Source organism: Amblyomma maculatum, chromosome 1, assembly GCF_055883805.1.
Source record: "Amblyomma maculatum isolate TAMU_Amacu chromosome 1, ASM5588380v1, whole genome shotgun sequence".
Lineage (NCBI taxonomy): Eukaryota > Metazoa > Arthropoda > Arachnida > Ixodida > Ixodidae > Amblyomma > Amblyomma maculatum.
In genome coordinates this window covers 297024179-297044516 of record NC_139344.1, presented here as the reverse complement: position 1 = coordinate 297044516, position 20338 = coordinate 297024179, and the positions used below count along the sequence as shown (strand labels likewise).

The following is a 20338-nucleotide window of genomic DNA, read 5'->3' as shown; positions in this document are numbered from 1 at the left end:
ATCCAACCATGCTAACAATCCATTATTTCAGAATTTAGGTCTTAAACAATGGACATTGATTAATAATTATCTTGCAAACTAATGGACCTACTTGAAAACGGCATGAAAAATTTAATAAGGCTGTGAATTTTTATTACAATTGGCCAAAAAGCAACAGAATAGGTCCCCCCCTCCTCTTTGTTTTGTATTTAGCAAAAGCAGCCCTTCCATGGCGGTTGCTGCAGCAACATGTGAAGGTTGAGATAATTTTCAGTGACGGTGCTTATACCTCCAGCCATGAGTCAGGATTTAGAGATAATTTGGTCAGAAAATACTTCAAAGGTTATACCTAAATCTAAATGCACAGCACCCGTGGGTAGCTGCTTTTTTTTTATCTACCGATTTGGATTAAACTTCCATCACTGATATATTTCAATGTGCTGATTTGAAATATTCAATTAGCTTTTTGTAGAGTGCATAGTTTTTATAATATTACCTAATTAATGTTATTCATTTGGAGGTGAGCTTATTACTGAACACTCAAGAGCATGATGAAGATGAGTGCTAGATTAATATTAACTTATGTTAGCGTACATCAAACTTTACTGTGGAAAAGCTCGAGTTGACGCCCATTGTAAATAATTAGTTTTGGAAACGTTGCCTCATCATAAAAGCGTATATTTGAGTCTTATTGCACTCTTCAAGAAAGCATCTTTGCAACAAAGAAAAAAATGAAAGCAATAGTCCAAGAGATATCGCTCCTCTGAAATTGCAGCACCCTCAAAATTGCAGTTTTGAGAAAACAAGCAAAACATGTCAGAGCATGCAGATTTAAATTATGATAAGGACTGACATATCAATATGATGAGAAATGGTTAGAAAGTAAATTAAAGCAAAAAATTATGTTCTATACCGATTTGAGCCAAGGTTACACCATAAAAAAATCCTTAATGGAAATTTTCTTTTTGGTGCAGAGATAACCTTTTCAGTAAATTCTCCCGCATGGAGACACGAGAAAAGAAAACAACTGTTGCAAGAGCAGGACCAGAAATACTGGTCTTCCAAAACTGCACGGGGGACTGTGAGGAGCACACATGTTCACAGTATAGACCATTTTACGACCCTGGGCTGTTAAGGGGGGGTGTCGTTAACTCTTTCCTTTGCTACGGAAGCAGCCCAGCGCCCCAACATGGCAGCACCCTTCGGTAAAATCGTCTATATTTAGCCAGGCAAGAAGTGCTTTAAAATGCACCTGGAGTGGGTGCATGTTTTTGCTGCTTTAGCAAAGGTCAAGTGAAGGTGCAAGTTCTTTTCTTCGGCTCTCCTGGAGCCAGTTACTGTTACAGTATCCACATTCTTGCATGATCGCTGCAGCCGTATGCTTGCAGCCAGCACTAAAGCGCAGCACAGCTTCTGCTGTGGCGGCCTCCATTGCTAACAGCGATGCTTGTCGTTCCCTGTGGATCCACAAGTTCTGGGTTTTCCCCTGCAGGCACCTCTGCAGGAAGCTCTTCTCTGACAAGTGGTTGTAGGCTGGTTTTGAGCTTCAACAACATCACTTGGCAGGCTGTACTTGTGGCTGGGTTCAGGCTCCTGCCTAGCTCACCAGATTGCTCACTAGTTGGGCACAAGGTGTGGTTGGGGCGGTTATCAGTGGATGCGACATAATAATACGCCACCATCACAGCATGGCATCCACATCATCTATATACACAGCCAGCCTGTCAAAAATAGCTCGGCTGTGAGTCGTGCCTTGCCGAGGCTTTGCTTTCCCTCGCCATTGTGCTTCTGCAAGAGGTTGCGCAGTGCTGTCTCCGTGCTCTTCTGCATATGATTGATGCGGTCTTCTTTCGCTACCTCTTTGTAGCCACATACTCTCACATCCTGAATGGCGTTGAATGAGCGATTGTCCCCATCATGGCTGTGTAGTGCAGGCTGTGCAGCTGTAGCGACGTCTCAACTAGAATTTTGCCTGCCTCCATTTCTACTTTTTTTTCTGGCGCTGGTCATCCACATGCCGTTGTAGCACACGGCAATGTTCTCCCTCTGCCCAAAACACAAATCGTCCTACACATTCACCGCAGCTTGCACGGCCTGTGCCATAGCGGTCACAACAGCTCGGGTGGCAGCAGGTTCAAGAGTATTTTTTAGATGTTGTTGAAATGTCTTGTTGTGTATTCCACGACGAGACAATCCTATCACTGAAAATATGTCTTTCATTGCTGTCTGGCAGCGTTCTTGACTAGCCAGAACGTTGACCTCAAAAGGGTTGCACCTTTTCGTGCCGTCGACTCTGCGAATCCCACATCTCACCGTAGTTGTCGCACGGCAAGGCCACACGTTTTGCACTGCAGAGCATCCAGCTGCTCCGGCCGATGCTGCGAACCAGTGAAGAGAACAGTCTTCCATGCAGTTGCCAGCGTCAGTTGCAATCAAGCGTTGCCTGCTCACGGGCACTTTCTTGCGTTATGTCACTGTTTGTGACAGGCGCAGTGTCATTTCATATGTGACTGCAGTTGGCACGAACATCGCTGTTTTCCGGCAGAGTCGGAGGAGCATCGTTGTCCGCAACGCGACTATCAGGCAATTGCGGAGCACTGGCACTTGCTTGTTAATCACCAGTCACAGGCGGCAATGATAACGTGCCATCAACACGTTTCTTGGCCTTTGCTCGCTTTCGCCTGAACTTGTGCACAGAGTGGTACTTCTTCACACCTCCTGGCATAGTTCTCGCGTTGCGCTAGCTTGAAGAGAAAGACAGAATGGCATCGCAGGGCGTCGGATTTCCGAGGCTAGTTTGCCGCGGCCAACCAAAAGGCGTCATTTTAATCATGTGCCTCAACCACCCAATAGCTGCGCGCGCTGGTTGTTACTTTTGGGTTTTTTCTGCAATGATGGCGCGTACAGGGTTGCTTCTTGCAAGGAATAGAAAGCTGAAAACGTGCTCTTTCGAACGAGACCACCGCAATTTGCATAGTTTCCATACCCTGGTTAGTTGAAATTGGGTGTTGTTTCTCCACAGTTTAAAGTGTGGCATCGCATTTTTGGACTTATGAAGTGCTGGAAGTGGCGCTAGGAACTCGAAAGGATTGAAAATGTCCCCACCACGTCTTGGGTGATATTTATTATAGCTTTATTATACTACTCTTACGAATGCAAAATAAAGTGGAAGGTTTCAGGCATGCGCAATATCATTTACGCCAGTGGAAGATGCAGCACAGTTTTTCCCAGAAAGTATGAGTTCTATTGAGGTTCAACTGTATCTGATCAGTGAAAAAAAATTGGAGGTTAATAAATAGCAAACATTTTGTTTATTTCTGATGCAAATACAGTCAAACCTTGATATAGCGAACACGCATATTACGAATTATTGAATATATCCAACTCTTCCGAAATTATTTTGTCAAACACATGTATTTTTAACTTCCCATAGCGAATGCGGTTCGGCATAAAACGGATATTACGAACTTCGCGACGCCAAGCACTACCTTCTTTTAATAACAGGAGGCAGGCTTCGTTGCACTACATGTGTGTTGTGCGGCGCAGCAAACGTTCAGGACTACCTCGCAGGCGCTGACAGCGCCACAGATGCCACGACGGCATTGGGAGTTGACAGCCAAAGAATTCCATGGCCTCCGAGATTACCCCCGCTTGCCTGTTTGTTCGTGCGGAGGTGATCTTGGAGGCCATAAGAAATCGTTCGCATGTCACAATTGCTGCAGCGCCGCTTCAGCAGCGGCGGCAGCGGCGCGATCGAAGGTTGCTTTTGCCTTTTTGGTTTTTGCGTTTTTAGTGTTAGCAGCGGCGTCGCGGCGTGGCCGTCGTAGCGTTCGGCGGAGGCTGCGTCGGTCGTCGTGTCGAGTGTGGTGCGCGGGTGTGCGTAGTGCTGTGATGGCGGTGAACGTGAAAAAAAGAGCAGCACTTACGTTAAAGACCAAGCTCAAGATAAAATCAGGGCCTTCAAGGCAGTTTACAAGAGGAGACTGATTGACACTCTTCTCGTGACTTGACTTGAAGATCGACTTGCTGGGGGCATTGAAGCAGCATTGGACAGCGTGAAAGGCGAAATGATTGCAAACTACTTCCGGCACGGAGGTTTTGTTCCAGCAGAGGCCCGTGCATCATGTGACGATGGGGACGATCCCGACGAAGCAGAAGCAGATGTAGAGCTCCGCGAGCTCGATGAGCCTGGAACCATTTTTTGCGTTTTGTTGGTGACATGCCCACAACAATGACTGTAGATGACTTTGTAGGCGGCGACGACATCGCGGCGACCACGCCTGTACTGACGGACGCCAAAATCGCTGTGGAAGTTTCTGAACATTCCGCAGACGAAGCTCAGGCTGACCCTGCAGACAATGAGAACATTCCGACTTCACAAGAAGCGCTTGCTGCATTGGATTTACTGCGCAGCCACTGCAGTGCTATTGAGAGCAGTGGGTTTGCCCTTGTTGAGTGTTTGCAAACTGTGGAACAGGGCATGATACGGAATGCAATCAACACAAAAAAGCAGGCCACGATAACGCAGTTCTTTGCACGTAAATAAATGGACGTGACCCAAGTAGGCACCCTCCAAGTTGCTGTGCCTTCTCTGATTGAATTTCGCTGAGTACGAATTATGGATAGAGCTAACTATTTTCCGATTTTTTAATTGTTCGTTATAACGAGGTTTCATGTAAAATTAAACTAGAATTGCACGGATGTGTATACGATTCTGTGTTCCAATGTTTTGTAAGAACCTGCATGAAACTGGGTGGAGCTGTCATATTGCTGCAGAATACAGTAAACTCATTAATTTGACCTTAAATCTCTGAATTAACAGTTATCCCCTCTTCTCAAATAGGAAGGTCCTTCTTTACAAAAAGGAGGGTGCTTCACTCCACAGTCCACGTGGCACACAGGCAATGAAACTGCGATGAATTCGAAAAATGTATTATGTAATTTTTCAATATTCCAAAATTCTGAATATATCAGAATATGAATAATAGTTGTATAACAAACATATTCAAAATTTCATGTATTTGCACACCCCTGTCCCGTCCGTCTTTCTGTGTGGTTCGTCTAAAACTTAGCGCTGTATTTCCTTTGGTTTAACGCGATTGCACACCCCCAGTGCAGGGCACATGATGTTGCCTGGCTGCCATTGTCTGTTAAATGTATCCAAACTTGCATTAGTAACTTGTATTAATAATTTGATGCTTTATTTTTCTAAGTGTGAGAAGCAAACATGTATACTGAAGCAAGAATTTTTTCCATGCATACTTTTTTTTCCCCTTTGCTTTCATGAGTGCTTCGTAACTAACATGCTACTTGCATTTTTGTTGTTGCAGTGTGTTTGAAGCATTTGGCAAAATCAGGAGCTGCAAACTGATACCGTCATCAACCCCTGGGAAGCACAAGTAAGAGACGTCACCGTGTGCTGCTGATGCACTGTGCTATGCCGTGCATTGAGCCATGGCACGATCAGCATTTTCATTACAAATCAGCCAGAGCTGGTTTTGATAATGTAGAGGCATTTCTGCTCAAATGCTGTACATGAGACATGTGCCTCAAAAATACCTGAAATGTTTTGCAGGTGTACTGGTAAAAATTGGTCAGCTACTGTAATTTGAAGTTTGCATTGTGGTGCTGAGGGGGTTCTCGTGAGCTGCATCACAAGGAAATGTGTGTGGTCTGTCCTGTGTGCCCTGCAATCTGCTTGCTCTGTGTTAGGGTTGTCTTCTAAGTGTTGCCTTCCCATTCTTTTCAGAGAGTATGGCTTCATTGAGTATGAAACCAATGTGGGTGCAAATGAAGCTATAGCATCAATGAATCTTTTTGACCTTGGCGGACAGTATCTTCGAGTTGGAAGGGTAAGTAACCATTCATGATGATGTCCTTCAGCACCCATCACTCTATGCCGCCCAGAGTAGTGCCACTGTCAATTGAGGGGCATGTTTTTGCAGGTGGCGGGAGCAGGCGGCCGTCAAATTGCGTCAAAAGGGATGCATTTGCAAATATGCTCATTATTGTAAAGCATTCTGTGAATACAGTCGAACCCGGTTATATCAAACTCGCGAAATATCCCCTTGAAAATCCCATGTAAAAGTATAGGAAAGCCGCGTCATATATCGAACCTTATTTCACCGGTCGTTCGATATATCGAACTCCGCACCGCGCACTGAAAAGTGTGCCTTCCCCAAAGATGATCGCATCACCCTTGGCCGTTTGCCGCGTGACGTTTTCAAGCCTTGCGCGGAAGGAGTGAAAAGGAACAGTTCGGCGACGGCTGGTCGGGCCAGCGCCGGGCCCATTCCCCAAAAGTGCGTGCATCTGCAGTTATCGTTTTCCGCGCGCCAACACATGACGTTTGCAAGCCATGTGCATGGGTGTGCCCATTCTTATGCCGAGCTATCTCTCTCTCCTTCAGCACGCGCAACGCATGCGCCAAGCCAGCTCAACCCGTTTTCAGACAGACGTCGGACGCTTTAGCTTGTTGCGAACACCCTGCGCGCAGCGGCTGACGTGGCTCTCTGTCTCTCTCTCTCTCTCTCTTCTCTTTTTTTTTTTTGCGAGAGTCATTCATTTTTATCGGTGTGCTGTACGCGCGGCGTAGCGTAAGATATGGCGGCTGCGGACGTTAAGAAGCGGCAGGGCTTTTTTTTTTTTTTTTTTTTGGCGGGAGTCGTTTATCCTTGCATGTATGAATCAATGAAAGCACACGGTCAGCTGCTGCGATCATGATGCCCGCTCTAAGATGATATCCTAGAATATTGAGAAAGCACCACAATCGCATTCTTAAGACACGATTACACCAGTACAGGCACAAAATTTGGGTTAGTTTTGAGTGGATGGCTGTATTTTTGACGTTTTCTGAACGGCCACCGGGTCAGAGGTAGTGCGCTCCCGACTGTGAGCCAGCGGATGTGACGTCACAATTGCCCTCAGCAACGTCATGGCCCCGCGATCCCGCCGCCGCCGCCCCCGCACCTGAAGTTGGTTGACCGGCTACACGCAGTGTCGGTTCCCCCGCGTCATGTTGTGCACAATGCTGCGAAGTGTGAAATGCTGCACACGATGGAGGTTGAGGGGGACGCGTACAGAGGGCGCGTATTGCGGACAATTGTTTTCACGCTGGGAGGGAAGGATGAATTGTGCACAGGAACACGAGCAGCAAAAAAAAAAAGCATGTCCGTTCCTGCGCTTTGCGAGTGCCACGGGGGAAAGAAAAAATGAACAGGTGTGACCGGCCGCGATGGGGGTAGTTGTGACGTGATATCCGGTTTTGTCAGAGCTTTCGCAGGAGCCTGCTAGGTGCGGTGATTTGAGATATATTCATTAAAATACTTACTTTCCACTCATTTCTGTTCATAAAGTGGATTGTTTTGGTCACATCCAATGCGAGAGCTACGATCTGCGCTGGAAATCTCGGCGCCAATTTTTTTATTCAGTATACCTTTAAGGGTAGGATGCGGGATTTTTTTTAGCAGGACTGTCCAGCTTTCACTCCAACATGGGTCCACACTGATCTTTGGCTGACTGCTGCTACAATTGGTGCACTGTGATGCAGATCAGCAAGTACAAAGCCAGGTGCCTGGTTGCACCCATTTGAGAGGGATGAACAGTTTTAGAAGTGATTCTTCTAGTTTGATTTAAGAGCAACTGCCTGAAACTCTGCTGCTTGTGGGAAGTGGGTGCAGGTTCATGCTGCACAGCAGGCCATATGCTTTGGGACTTGCAATGCGAAGTAATGGGCACTTCATCATCTCTTGTGGGACTTTTCCTTGCTTTAAAGATGTTTTGATAGCCAGCTGAATTTTTAGCTGACAGCTGCATTGTTTAGCTTCTTGATACTATCTAAGAATGGTTCCTCCTTGCTAGGTGCCTCTCCTTGCATGAGTTTTTTTTCTGGGTATGGCAGAATGTGCAAGTTGCCTACAGTGGAAGGACTTGGTGTGCAGCAGCTGCTTCCGTGTGCACCTTGACAAACATGAACAAGTGGTTATTAGATTTTGCAGGTCTTCAACAGTGGTAATGGTAACGTACGTCATTGTTGTGTGCCAGTATGCGCTTACTGTAGCCAGCTTTTCTTTATCTATCCAAATACATGTGTCTATTTGTGGAACCCTGTTATCACCATTCCTGTATTCATGGGCAATCCTCCGAGCTGTCACACTACATGTCGCCCAATATGTGCTCTTAAACAGCGACAGAACCAGTGTCTGGATCGAGCTCATTCCCTTCTTTGTTCACGTCACCATCTTCAAGACCACACACAGCACATTGAGTCGTTTTTTCTTGTCTGCTTCTTCAGAGGCAGGAAGACTTGGCAAAGCCTTTGGGCCAGCACCTCAGCGAGGCTGCACTTGCCACTCTGCATTTCCTTTTTGTTGATTATATGTATGCAGTTTTTCTGGCTGTCTTCGTCATGAAAATGAATGTCACAAACATTGGCAGAGAGCTCTTTGTTGGCCCTGTTTCATGCGGAGTGTCTCGTTGCTGCGAGCAGGGAAGAAATGCTGGACTGGCCTGTTGGTGTCAGGTGCATAGCCACCAGTGTAGCCATGAACTAAGCATCATTCACTTGCTGACTGCAATGTGCAGAACGGGCAATGGCGGTCAGTACCTAAGCAGCAAAAAAACGCACTGCCAAGCCAGCCAAATCAGCGTGATGTTGCCCCAGCCGTGCCGTTCAACCAAAGGGCGACGACAGCACCACGAGATTTGGTGGTGGATTCACGCAAGCAGGGAAGAAGTGTGAAAACTGAACCTAGTCTGGTAACGTTGAGCTCTCCCTCATCATCACCTCGCCAAGTGAATTCCTCGAAGTGAGGGTGAGAACGCTCTCGTAAGGATGCCCATGTCTGATTACAATAGCACATTAAGCCACAGCTTTGTGGTGCCGCTAACAGTTGGAACTAGTCACGATGATGATGATAGCTAAGGGCGTGCTCACAAAAAGAGCATCTTCTGCTTCATGCGCTCTTACTTTTAGCCGAATTGGTAATACTGGTGTTCCTTGAGTAGAAAATAAATTATGTACAATGTTTGGAAATATCTGCTTATATTGAAATTTTTAGCTGTGAAATGTTTTGCATTGAAAATGCTGTCAGTCTGTTGAATTCTTAAGCTATTCATAAATTTGCAAAATTTGTTTCTGTTGTATTCATAGTAATGAGATTTCACTAATCAAACATGGTTCCTATGACTACCATCTTCACTGGTAAAAAACTGGTAAAATAACTGTTCATGAAAAAGAAAACAGACACGATTCAGAGTTATTTTTAGCACAGAAGATTGTTATAGTAAATTGCCAATAAGAATCAGTTGTTAGAAACTGAATAGAAACCGAAAAAGTCAGCTGGATTTTCAAAGTTTAAAAATGGAAAAGTTCAATCCCCCACTTATATGACACGGCAGGCATATGAAAAGACTATTAATTAAACAAAATCAGCTGATTTACTTCTAATTGTTTTGTTTTAAGGCATAACATTATATTGCAAAATGAAAGACCCTTATCATGAAGGAGAGTCCAGTTTATAATTTTTGTAGTTTGAAATATGGAACGTCAAACATAGGGTCTAATGGAATGCTGAAATGGTTATACCTCTGTGCGCATTGCTGAAATATGTAGGGGTGTATTCTTCATTCAATATCTGATTGGTGAAAAGTAAAAAAAAAAAAAAAACAGTAAACATTGTCTCGCTTATTTAAGAATCCACATGGTATTTGCAAATAAAATTAAACTATAATTGTACAGGAGAGTACACCCAGCTGGAAAATCCAGGATAAACTTTATAATAAGCTCTTGTTATTTGGTTTCAAACGACCAGAAAAAATTGCAGAATTAACCGAAAGATGAGTTATTGAATGGGCCTAAAGAACTGCAAAAGTGTTTACATCACAGTAATTTTATCACCTGCACGATGGACGTCGTGCATTTGAGAAGAGGTGAGAATGTCGTTTGTCAAGTGCTTAGCGCATATAGTCTCCTAGGAAGGCCTTCTTTATTGAAGGGAAGGTGCCTGCCTCTACGAAAAGGATGCTTCTCTGCACACAATTAAGTATTGCGGTGAAGCAACAGTTGTGCCCCGTTAATACGGACACTTTGGTTCCTGCGCAAAGTCATCCATAATAACAAAGCAGGAAAACTCTTAGGATAAGGACTGCTTTAGCGCATAATAGAGGCGCCAGCAAAGCTGGCATTAGGAGCTACGAACATATTATCCCATTCACCCTTATGCTTCAAATGCGATGTAATTGAAAATAATGTCGTGCAGTTGCATATTGTTCTCTATAGCGTTTCACGAATAAATTACTTCACTTCTACAACTATTAATCTCCCACAAATCCCTGCTGCACATTAGCATTCAGTCGGCTGAAATATGCTGAATGCGGCTTTCTACAGGGCGCAAGTTGCAGGCAGTTTTCACGTGAATTCATGATATACGAAAATTCGTAACGCAGTATAACACACTTCTCGATATAAAATATGAAACCACAAGCAAAAAGGACAATCACTTAGTCATTAGCACTACGTTCATGTAGTGCTGTACACAAAAGTCAGAAGTGCAAATTTCTTTGAAGCAGTATAACTGTTTCGTTTTCATGACTGTCCATATTAACATGACAAATATGCATGGGGGCTAATGGGAGCTGTGCATTTTTTTCGTGTCCACCGGCTGGACAGCGAGTTTCCATATTTAAATACATGAAAAAAGTTTGCTTCCCAGAAGAAACTGTCCATGATTCAAGTCGTCCATATTAACGGGGGTCGTATTAACGAGGCACGACTGTATTCGGGAATTTTTCAAAAAATTTTGAAAACATATTCGATTCGTGTTCAAAATCTTGAATATTCTACATCCCTATTAAAATGGCATCCCTGCGTGTGGTATTGCACAGAAATAGCATAACCATCTTTTATGTCATAAAATACACAAACTATCCATATTTGATTCAAGTGGAATTATTTCATCAATGTGTAGCTTGGGGAAGATGACTTTGAAGAGGCTCTAAAACCATTTGTTTTAACATTCTTACCATGAACCACAATGCCGATTCTGGAATTTTTTGCTCTTGACAGCCTTTTGCTATATAATTATGTGCGTGAAACAAAATTAATGAGGCTAAATTGAGTTACCTTTCTGTTGTACTTTGTAGCTTATTGTCTGCCCTATCGTACAGTCAAGCTGCACAGACTGCGCTGAAGTGTCTCTTGCATGGTTATGAAAACGTAAATCTACATTGAATCATTTGAAACACCTAGTATATCCGCTAGAAATATGGCAGTGGTGTGAATTCGTTAAGATAAGGTTACTGGAAATTCCTAACCCTTTTTACCTTACTTGTGTGTTCATGAAGAAAAAAGGCATGTCAAGTTGCTCTTTAATAAATAGCATGCACAATCATTTGACTACATGGTGGTGATTCTAGTTTGATTTACACAGCCTTGCAGCATATTGTCGGGCAAGATGCCAATATAGGGAGCACAAGCTGAAGCTTGTTCCCCAATACTTGTTTTCTGTTGGAGTGGAGAGTTCTACCTATGAGCCCCCTATGTGCGTGCGTGGAGAGACATGCCAGTGGGCGCAGCATGTGCACATGGTGGAGGCTGTGAACAGACGCGTACGAAGCCAAAGAAGTGGGCTTTCCCATTTTTAGATTTTTCGGTTCCTCGGCTTACAAAGAAAGCTCTGTGCTCTCAAAAGTAAGAAATTAAGATTAACTGGTAAACTGTGACCTCTGCGCACCACTTTAGGTCCTGAAAAACGAGCTGCAGATATTGTTTACAACGCGTATGTTGCAGGCCCTGAGACGTTATAAAAAGAAAGATAGCCACAGAATCGCTACTCGAAGGTCATAGACAAGTGACGGGCTGTTTGAGGGATTCTAGACTGCATGGCACCTCTTGTGTTAAGGTGTAGGAGAGCCAAGAAACAGCCTCGGGAAGGAACAGCAGTTTACATTAGGTAGCGAAATACTGGAAGTAGTAGGCGAATATGTCTACTTAGGACAGGTAGTAACCGCAGATCCGGACCACGAAAAGGAAATAAGAAGAATACGATTGGGATGGAGCGCATTTGGCAAGCACTCGCAGATTATGACTAGCAGCTTACCGGTATCGCTCAAGAGGAAAGTATACAACAGTTGCATCTTGCCTGTACTCACCTATGGGGCTGAAACGTGGAGGCTAACCAAGAGAGTTCTACTTAAGTTGAGGACAACCCAGAGGGCTATGGAACGAAAAATGGTAGGGGTAACATTAAGAGATAGAAAGCGTGCAGAGTGGGTCAGAGAAATAACTCAAGTTACCGACATTCTAGTAGAAATTAAGAAGAAGAAATGGACATGGGCAGGACATGTAGTGCGAAGAGAGGATAACCGATGGTCGCTGAGGGTAACAAACTGGATTCCAAGGGAAGGAAAGCGTAGCAGGGGGCGGCAGAAAGTTAGGTGGGCGGATGAGATTAAGAAGTTCGCAGGGGTCAAGTGGATGCAGCTAGCACAGAACCGGGTTAAGTGGAGAAATATGGGAGAGGCCTTCGCCCTGCAGTGGGTATAATCAGGCTGATGATGATGATGATGATGATGTTGATGAGCCAAGAATAATGAAACCCCGACGTCTCTGTCCCTGATGTTCAGGTAAAGGAAGGGTGCAGTCTTCTCATGGAGACCCATTGATGCGCGTTAACACAGCAATGAGTGCTCCAGGAACCGGTTTCGGAGCGAATAAACGACAAAACAGCGGCTTTCCTTTGAGGAGGTTGACAACAGGCGTTTGCCCCTAACAAGGTGGATGCAACTAAACATTGCCACCCATGACTCACTTGCACCAGCAGGGTGACACAGGATGCTACCAGTTCTGTCTTGATTTGAGACACCCGACAGGGGCACTGCTGTGTTGCTGGTCCTGTCTGGATTTAGTGATAAGTGGTCCATTGTCATTGACCGGACGCCATGACATTCTTATTTCTCTCCTCACGAGACGAACAGCGAGGAAATGCCTTTTGATGCAGTTCTCCGGAAGTGGTCATAACTGCTGCTTTAAGAAAAAAAAAAAAAACTAACAACCACCATCCAAATTCTGCCATTTTCCCTATAAGTGGTATGTGAAAGCATTTGGAATTTTTCTTTTCTTGGAACGCTACAGCGGCCTGAACTTGGAAAGAGTTGCAACATTTGAGTGCACGTAAACAAGCGCTCTTCTCTTCACTGTTCTTTCCTTATCAGAGTGTTTTTGGTGCTGCAGAGCATTCAAGGTGTGTGAATGCAGGCCCAAATGGAGAGTGCATGCTGTGAATAGATGCATTTTTTCCAGGCCATCACACCACCCAACGCACTGACCCCACCCAGTGCACAGAGCTGCATGCCAACTGCTGCAGCTGTGGCAGCAGCAGCAGCCACTGCGAAGATTCAGGCGATGGATGCAGTTGCCAATAATGCCCTGGTAAGCACTTTTTCTTTTTTGTTTACGACCATAACAATGACAGAGGTCGGAAAAAAGAATTGGCAAGCAACAAATAGTGCATATACTCGTGCCCCCAATATGGCGGATGGTAATTAAAAACGAATATCAACCACAGCCATTTTTTTCCTCGTGGTGCATTCTGCTGAGAGGGGATAATACTGTCATTGCCAGCTATATCGAGCCTGAAGGAGATTGCAGAATAGTTCTATAAGGCAGTAATTCGACTGTAGTGAATCAAGTTACCTGTGACCTAAAGTGCAAGTATGGTGCATCAGCACTAGGGACACACATTCTGAAGCGACATGCCATCTGCTGGCATACTACTAGCAACAAAGCTGCCATGAACACTTTTTTGTCTTGCACTATGAGAACACTAATTTTTATTCAGATTAATGAACCTTGGCTCCTGCGTGCCTCAGCTTTGTCGGTGCTCACAGAAGTCAAAATTACAGTTGGCTCCAGGCATCAGGTTTTGATGCGTAAAAGCAGCTCACGAGTCTAGTTTCCATAGCTACAGGAAGCAGTTAGCATTCGGATGCTGAGAGGAGAGCCCTTGAGAAGCTGCTTACTGAAACTAGAAAGGGCAGTCTCTGCTATGCAAAAATATTTAAACTACCTCCTTTCTGCCTCAACTCCGCTCACGCTGGCATGGAAGAAAGCAAGCACCCGTGTAGTTTTCTTGCATGTAGCATTTCTGCATTTATATCCTTCAGTGCCACCTCTTCCAGAAAAATGCATTTACTGATACATGCTCCTCCATTTGCGAAAGAAAAAAAAAGGGGATAAAAGTGAAATGGTAGCACTTGATGCTTCTGCTTGGTAGTCAAGTCACTTGTGTAAAATCTTTGTTGTACTTGAGTCCTGTAGACATTCCTTTATGCTTAAGTTACACGGAGTTGCAAAAGCACATGCTTCAAAGGGGGCAGCCAGTGTTTAGGTATGGTCATTTACTGAGAAGTCATTTCATACATGCCAACCTTCCCGATTTGCCTGGGAGACTCCCTGTTTTCGACTGAACTTTCTGATTGTATACTGTAGCATACTGTACTGTACAGCATACTGTAGTCCCGCCTCGTCTTAGCAGCATCGATCATTTGTGCGGCGTGTTGATAATTAAATGGAATGTGCGTCAAAAAAGTCTGCCCTCAGCTGCATCGCGAAAGTACACAAATTCGCACCAGTTACGTGCAGCGCCGGATGCCGCGAAGTTACCGCAGAGACACCATCCGCAAGCACTGTGGCTGACGGCACTCTGGCCGTGTGCTGCTGCCAGGTTTTTGCTAGGCTTTACAGTTGAATCCCGCTATAACGAAATTCACGGTGCACGAAAAAAAAATTCATTCTCGCGGAACTTCGTTATCGCAAAAATTTGACTTGAAACGCAGAAAGAATTGCCCAAGCAGCAGCAAAGGCGTTTAATGCCAAAAATCTGTAAGCTTGGTTTGCTTACGCTTCACGGCGAGCAACGCCGTCACGCGATTTTCGCACTCGGTCAGCAAACCTATTGCAACATCGTCGTCTCGGACAGCAACGAAATTCCTGATGACATCAAAAGCGTCCATCACCTGTACGGCGGTTGCCGCAGCCGGCGCTTCCTGTACGTCGTAGTTTTCTTCATCGGAAGAGTTCTTATCATTCCGGGCAGCTTTTATGATCTGCTCATCACTCGCATCTTCGTGAACAACAACACAAGCCTCAGCGCCGATGTATTTGTCGAGCTCAAGATTAGGCGGCACGGTTCCTATTTCTTCCAGCATTTTCCAGGCGGCAGCGATCCCCGGAGCCGGTGACGCCTCTTTGTCGTCGTCTGTAACGCCTGGTGTTAGGCCAGCAGAGTGTACGGGTCGACCTTCGGCAAATCCGGCGTGCCTGAAACAGTTCACAATTATTGAGCGCCCCAGTGTGCTCCAGGCAGCAGACATAATCTGCAGTGCCACTTACAAGTCCACCTTCGTGTCTCGGCCGGTTTCAGTGTTAAACAGCAGCCGCTGAATTAACCTCCCGCGGTAAGCGCGCTTCAGGCTAAGAATCACGCCCTGATCGAGAGGCTGTAAGACAGACGTGCAATTGGGAGGGAAAAACCTCAGCTCCGTGTTAGTGAGCTTGACTTCGTCGGAGTGATGTGCTGAACAATTGTCCAGAAGCAAGCAAACTTTACGGCCCTACCGTTTCATGTCGCGGTCGAATGCCACCATCCTCTCGGTGAAAATAGCGCGGGTCATCCATGACATGTTGTTCGCCTTGTACTGCACAGGTAGGCTACGAGTTTCCTTAAAACAGCGCGGCTTGGCACTTTTGCCTATGACTAACGGCGGACGCTTGTCCGAGCCATCCATGTTTGTGCAAAGTAGCACTGTGATGCGTTTTTTGCTGTGTTTGCCGCCGTGACAGCACTGCCCCTTGAAGTCGAGTGTCCTAGCCGGCAACATCTCGTAGAATAGCCCGGTCTCGTTGGTGTTGTAAATCTCTGCAGGCACGAAGTTGCTTAAAATTCCGGCCATGTTACTCGCCTTCCAAGCAGCTGCTCCGTTCACGTCTGCTGACATTGACTCGCCGCACAACACATTTCCAACGATGTTATGGCGGGCCTTGAAACGGTTTAGCCAGCCAATGCTGGCTTTAAAATCATCAATGCCAAGTAGGCATGCATAGTTCAAGGCTTTCTGCTGGACGATGCTTCCGGACAGGGGGACGTTGCTGGCTCGTGCTTCCACAAACCACGCATACACTGCTTTGTCCAACTCTTCATGGAGGGGCCGCGTCACCTTTTTATGCTTCGAGGATGGGCCTGAAGCAAGTGCCATTCTCACGATGTCCTTATTGCCTAGAATCGTTGACAGCGAACTTGCAGGAATTCCGAAGTCTTCAGCAATTGCCGCTTTCTTCCTTCCGCTTTCTGCTTGGGCGATTATTTGAGCTTTTTGCTCAAGGGAAAGTGTTTAGCGTTTTTTCACTTGCGTTGCCATCGTGTCCTGCGGATGAAAACTCGTCGTCGTCGAAGAGAAAGGCAGCGAGTGAACAACGCGACCATGACACAAAGCCAAAATGGCGGAACTGCAATCACGTGATTTCATGCTTAATGTGGCTTTGGATTTGACTTGGACTTCTCGCCAATAAAACTAGTTTCAGTTTCGATTTTGCCCGCGAAAGTTTCGTTGAAGCGGAAACGCTCTGCAAAAATGGTTCGTTGTGCAGAGAAATTTAGGCCATTAATTCTTATAGGATACTCGCGGGGAATAAAAAATTATTCGTTGTCGCGGAAATTTCGTTGTGGCGGTATTCGTTGTGGCGGGATTCAACTGTATTAGGCATCTAAGCCACAATGGACAGTGTTTTGCAATCTGCCGCTCTATGCGTTATTGTTGTGTGTACCCTGCGCTGCCGAACTGCATGCTGCTTTGCTTATGTTTCGATCCATCGAGTCTGGCTCGGACGATGCAAATATATACATGAGATAAAACAAGCGTGCACGTAAACACTTCCTAAACAATGTGTGAAAGAATTTCAAGAAGCGCAACTACCCATTTGTTAATCTGAATTCTTCTGACTCGCAGATGAGTAATTCGGGCTCACTTGTAATCCGATATCCAAACCTTGTAGTGATCTCTAAAAAGATAATCCATGCTCATGTCGATTCATTATGCACCACAAATGTCGACCATCGTTAAAGTGCTCATTCTGACTAAAAACTATGTTTGCATGTTTTCACGCGTGCAACTCGCACTCTTGTCTGCCAGCATCCATGCAGAGTCGTTGCTTGCTATTGCACCAATTCCGCGAGGAGACTTGTTGCCGTTGGTCAAACCACAGAATACGGTACCAAAGCTACTGACACCGGAGATTGACGGGCAGTGTGAGAGAAGAAAAGTGCTTTTTGGAAAGCCTGCACTAGAGCACTGCATGAGCTCGGGCCGACCTGAAAGCCCGGGCTCGACCCGGCCCGCAGGCTGGGCTTAAAAATTGCTTCTTTGCCGGGCCCGGGCCGGTCTCGGGCTTGAAATTGCAGGCCCGGGACGGGCTCCGGCTTGAAGTGGCGGGCCAAGGTTGGGCTGGGGCTAGTTGTGTACGGCTACTTTCGGAAATGAATAAATCCCGGCGCTAAAATCATTGAAGTGGTTTATGAATAAACCCCTAATAGCACATTTCTTAATGCTGAATGAGAAAAAGCTCAGTTGTAGACCGAGTTTAATCAGCTGCACTCAGTGGTTTGTTCAAGTAACTTTGGGTGCGCACGCCTCTCAGCATTCAACACAAGCGAAAAAGCTAGAGAATGCGCAAAACACTCCAGTGCGTTCTACTACAGTGCAGATCATAAAAAGCGCTGAAACGCATGCCGCACGTCTTGTTTACATGAGCACGCGCTTACTAAAGTACACAACACCTCTAGCTTGGAATTTTTCAGCCATCAGTGAGCACACTCCGTCGGATCTAGCAGAAGGCAGTCTTGTATCATTTCTGTTTTATGTTACCGCCAACGACTGGACGTTTGAAGCCTCATATGAGCCACTGGAGAAGGACATTTAATCGATTGCTTGGCGGGCAGCCGTCTTCATTTCACCTCACCTACCCCCCCCCCCCCCCCCCCCCTCACTTACTTAAAAAAAAAAAAAATCTATACTCTACGAGAAACACCATTGAATAATAGCGTATTGCATTAGAAATCTTTCGGTATTCAAACACATAATGATGCACAACAAACAAGAGTTTTTTTTCTGTCTCCATAACAATGCGGAGGGCGGCCATGAGTTCTTCAATAAAATATTGTTGCACAAGAATTTCTAAATTTTTTGTTTTCCTGCCCTTGATCACACAAGTTCCTGTGGCATAGTTGCCGGAGGCAGTCTCTGTGTGTGATTAAGCAAATAACTTGCCTCAGGAGCTAATTGATAATAAGGAGCCATGCTTAGAAACTCTGTAATCCATAGCTTTTAAACGTGCATGAGCACAATGCCTTTAATTAAATGACATGCCAGAAATTTCTTGACCAAGCATTTGCTCCTGCCGGTACTTTAAAAATGCCCTCCTCTGCTCAGAAGAATATTTTATCACATTTTTCTTCCATCTTGATTTGTTATTATGTACCATTTAAGCAGTATTTTTTATTTTAACAATACTATCAGTCCTATTCAGAGCTAAGATAGGAGTGCGTTACTTAGATCAAAATGTACACCCCCTCGTAGTAGTAAACTAAGACATTACACATGAAATACAGTCATGATCAAAGAAAAAAAAATGTGAGCAGCTTACCTGCCATTGCGGATCCAGCAATTGAGACAACAGAGAGAGTTACTGACTGCTCTTAGCATATACAATATTATTGGTAAGTTTATTCCAACCTCGCTTCCGACATAGTGGCTAGCACACGTGGAAGGCTCATACAGAAGGTAGGTGGACAGTTCCTTGTGTGATAGCATTACATCCGACTATAGCTACCAACAAGCCCAAATAAGAGCCTTGGTAGTGCAGTCTTGCTCTTTTCCGATAAAAAAGGACTACTTCATGCAGACTTTTGAAAATCTTTTTTTCTTTCATGTGCTTAGAATTTTTTTTCCGCATTATTCTGGATGTGGACTCTCTTATATAGCATTTGATGTCAATCAAGACTAGGTCATTTGTGATGGAATAAATAAAAAAGAGTTAAGTGTTTTTTGTTTGTTTTTCGCCTTAAAGGAGTATAGACGTTATATTTTGAAACGTCGGAAGGAATACGATTGCTCTCCTGGTTATACAGAGATGCTCCCCAAGCAATCCCAACCTCGCACATTGCCGCGAAGATATTTTAATCTAATTTTAAAAACAAGCCAGGCAAGTACTTCGTTTTTCAAAACCGATCGGCAGTGACATCTCTGTGACGAAAACGTGTACATAGGTAAACATGATGTAATCAAAACTGTGATGTGGAGTCTGCAAAGCAGGGCAGTGACGACACATGGCCGGACTTGAACAGCGGCGGCGTCGCCGCCGGTTCCGGCCGTGCCCTGAGAAAGTACTACGCTTCTGCTCGGTTTACTTGATCGCATCTTTATTGGTGCATGTTACAATTACCTCACTGGTGTACGAATGCAGACTTCCTGCTATACTCGGGCCCGAACAGCATGCCTGCGCAACGGCAGGGCTTTCGGCAACGGTGCCTCTCGATGGCGCACCGCGAACTAACTGCGTTGCTCCCCGCCTTCCCTAGACGTCGCTAGTCCTAGTTGGTTTCACTGGCAAGCCCATCTCTTAAAATATTTTGTTGCTTTGCGCGACTCCTTCAGCAGCGGAGCTAGCAGACGTCAGATGCGTCTCACCGGGCAGCAGCTGTAGGGGAAAAAAGAGTTTGCTTATATCACTGTAATTACTTCTACCAGGCCCTCAGTACAGGCCGAACAATCCTCGCAATTTAATCATGACTGATAGTCCTTTGTACAAATAGTTATGTAAGCGAATGAACAGCGATCCGCGATAGCTAGATTACTGTTAGCGGATGCTATGAAGCCGCTACGACTTGGGAGCCGATCGCGGCGGCCACAGCTTTAAACACCTAGATTGCCTTGACTGCGCCAGATGGTGCCACATGCTTGGACGGTGGCACGCAGGCCTGCCGTGTTGGGACCAATCAGTGCGCGAGCAGGCGTGAGCACGGGAGCCATCGGGAGAGCTTGCAGGTTACGGTGGCTGATCGCGTCATTACTAAAACATTTTTTTAGAACACCAGCTTGGCTCACACTGGCCAACTAGACTGATAAAGCAGCATCTTCACGGTTCCTTTGTTCAACATTCCTACCAGTTGACATTTCCTGCGCATCAACCCACCAAGCTTTCGTGGCTGCTGCTGATTCCTGCTTCGTCGCTTGGGTCGCAGGCGAGCGGGTCGGGATCAAAGTGCCCAGCAATGCCAGTAACATCCGCGCTATCGGGCGAAACAAC

General features: G+C 45.4%; 1 protein-coding gene across 13 annotated transcripts in view; it reads left to right on the top strand.

Annotated features, from left to right (window-relative positions):
* Nucleotides 1-20338, top strand: part of hfp (Poly(U)-binding-splicing factor hfp) — a 121840-nt gene that overhangs the window by 59479 nt on the left and 42023 nt on the right. For all 13 annotated transcript variants that reach the window (XM_084591614.1, XM_084591621.1, XM_084591619.1 and 10 more), the window contains 3 exons: nt 5310-5378; nt 5729-5831; nt 13280-13408. In XM_084591614.1, coding sequence (XP_084447740.1) covers nt 5310-5378; nt 5729-5831; nt 13280-13408 — 301 coding nt within the window. The remainder of the gene's footprint in view (nt 1-5309; nt 5379-5728; nt 5832-13279; nt 13409-20338) is intronic.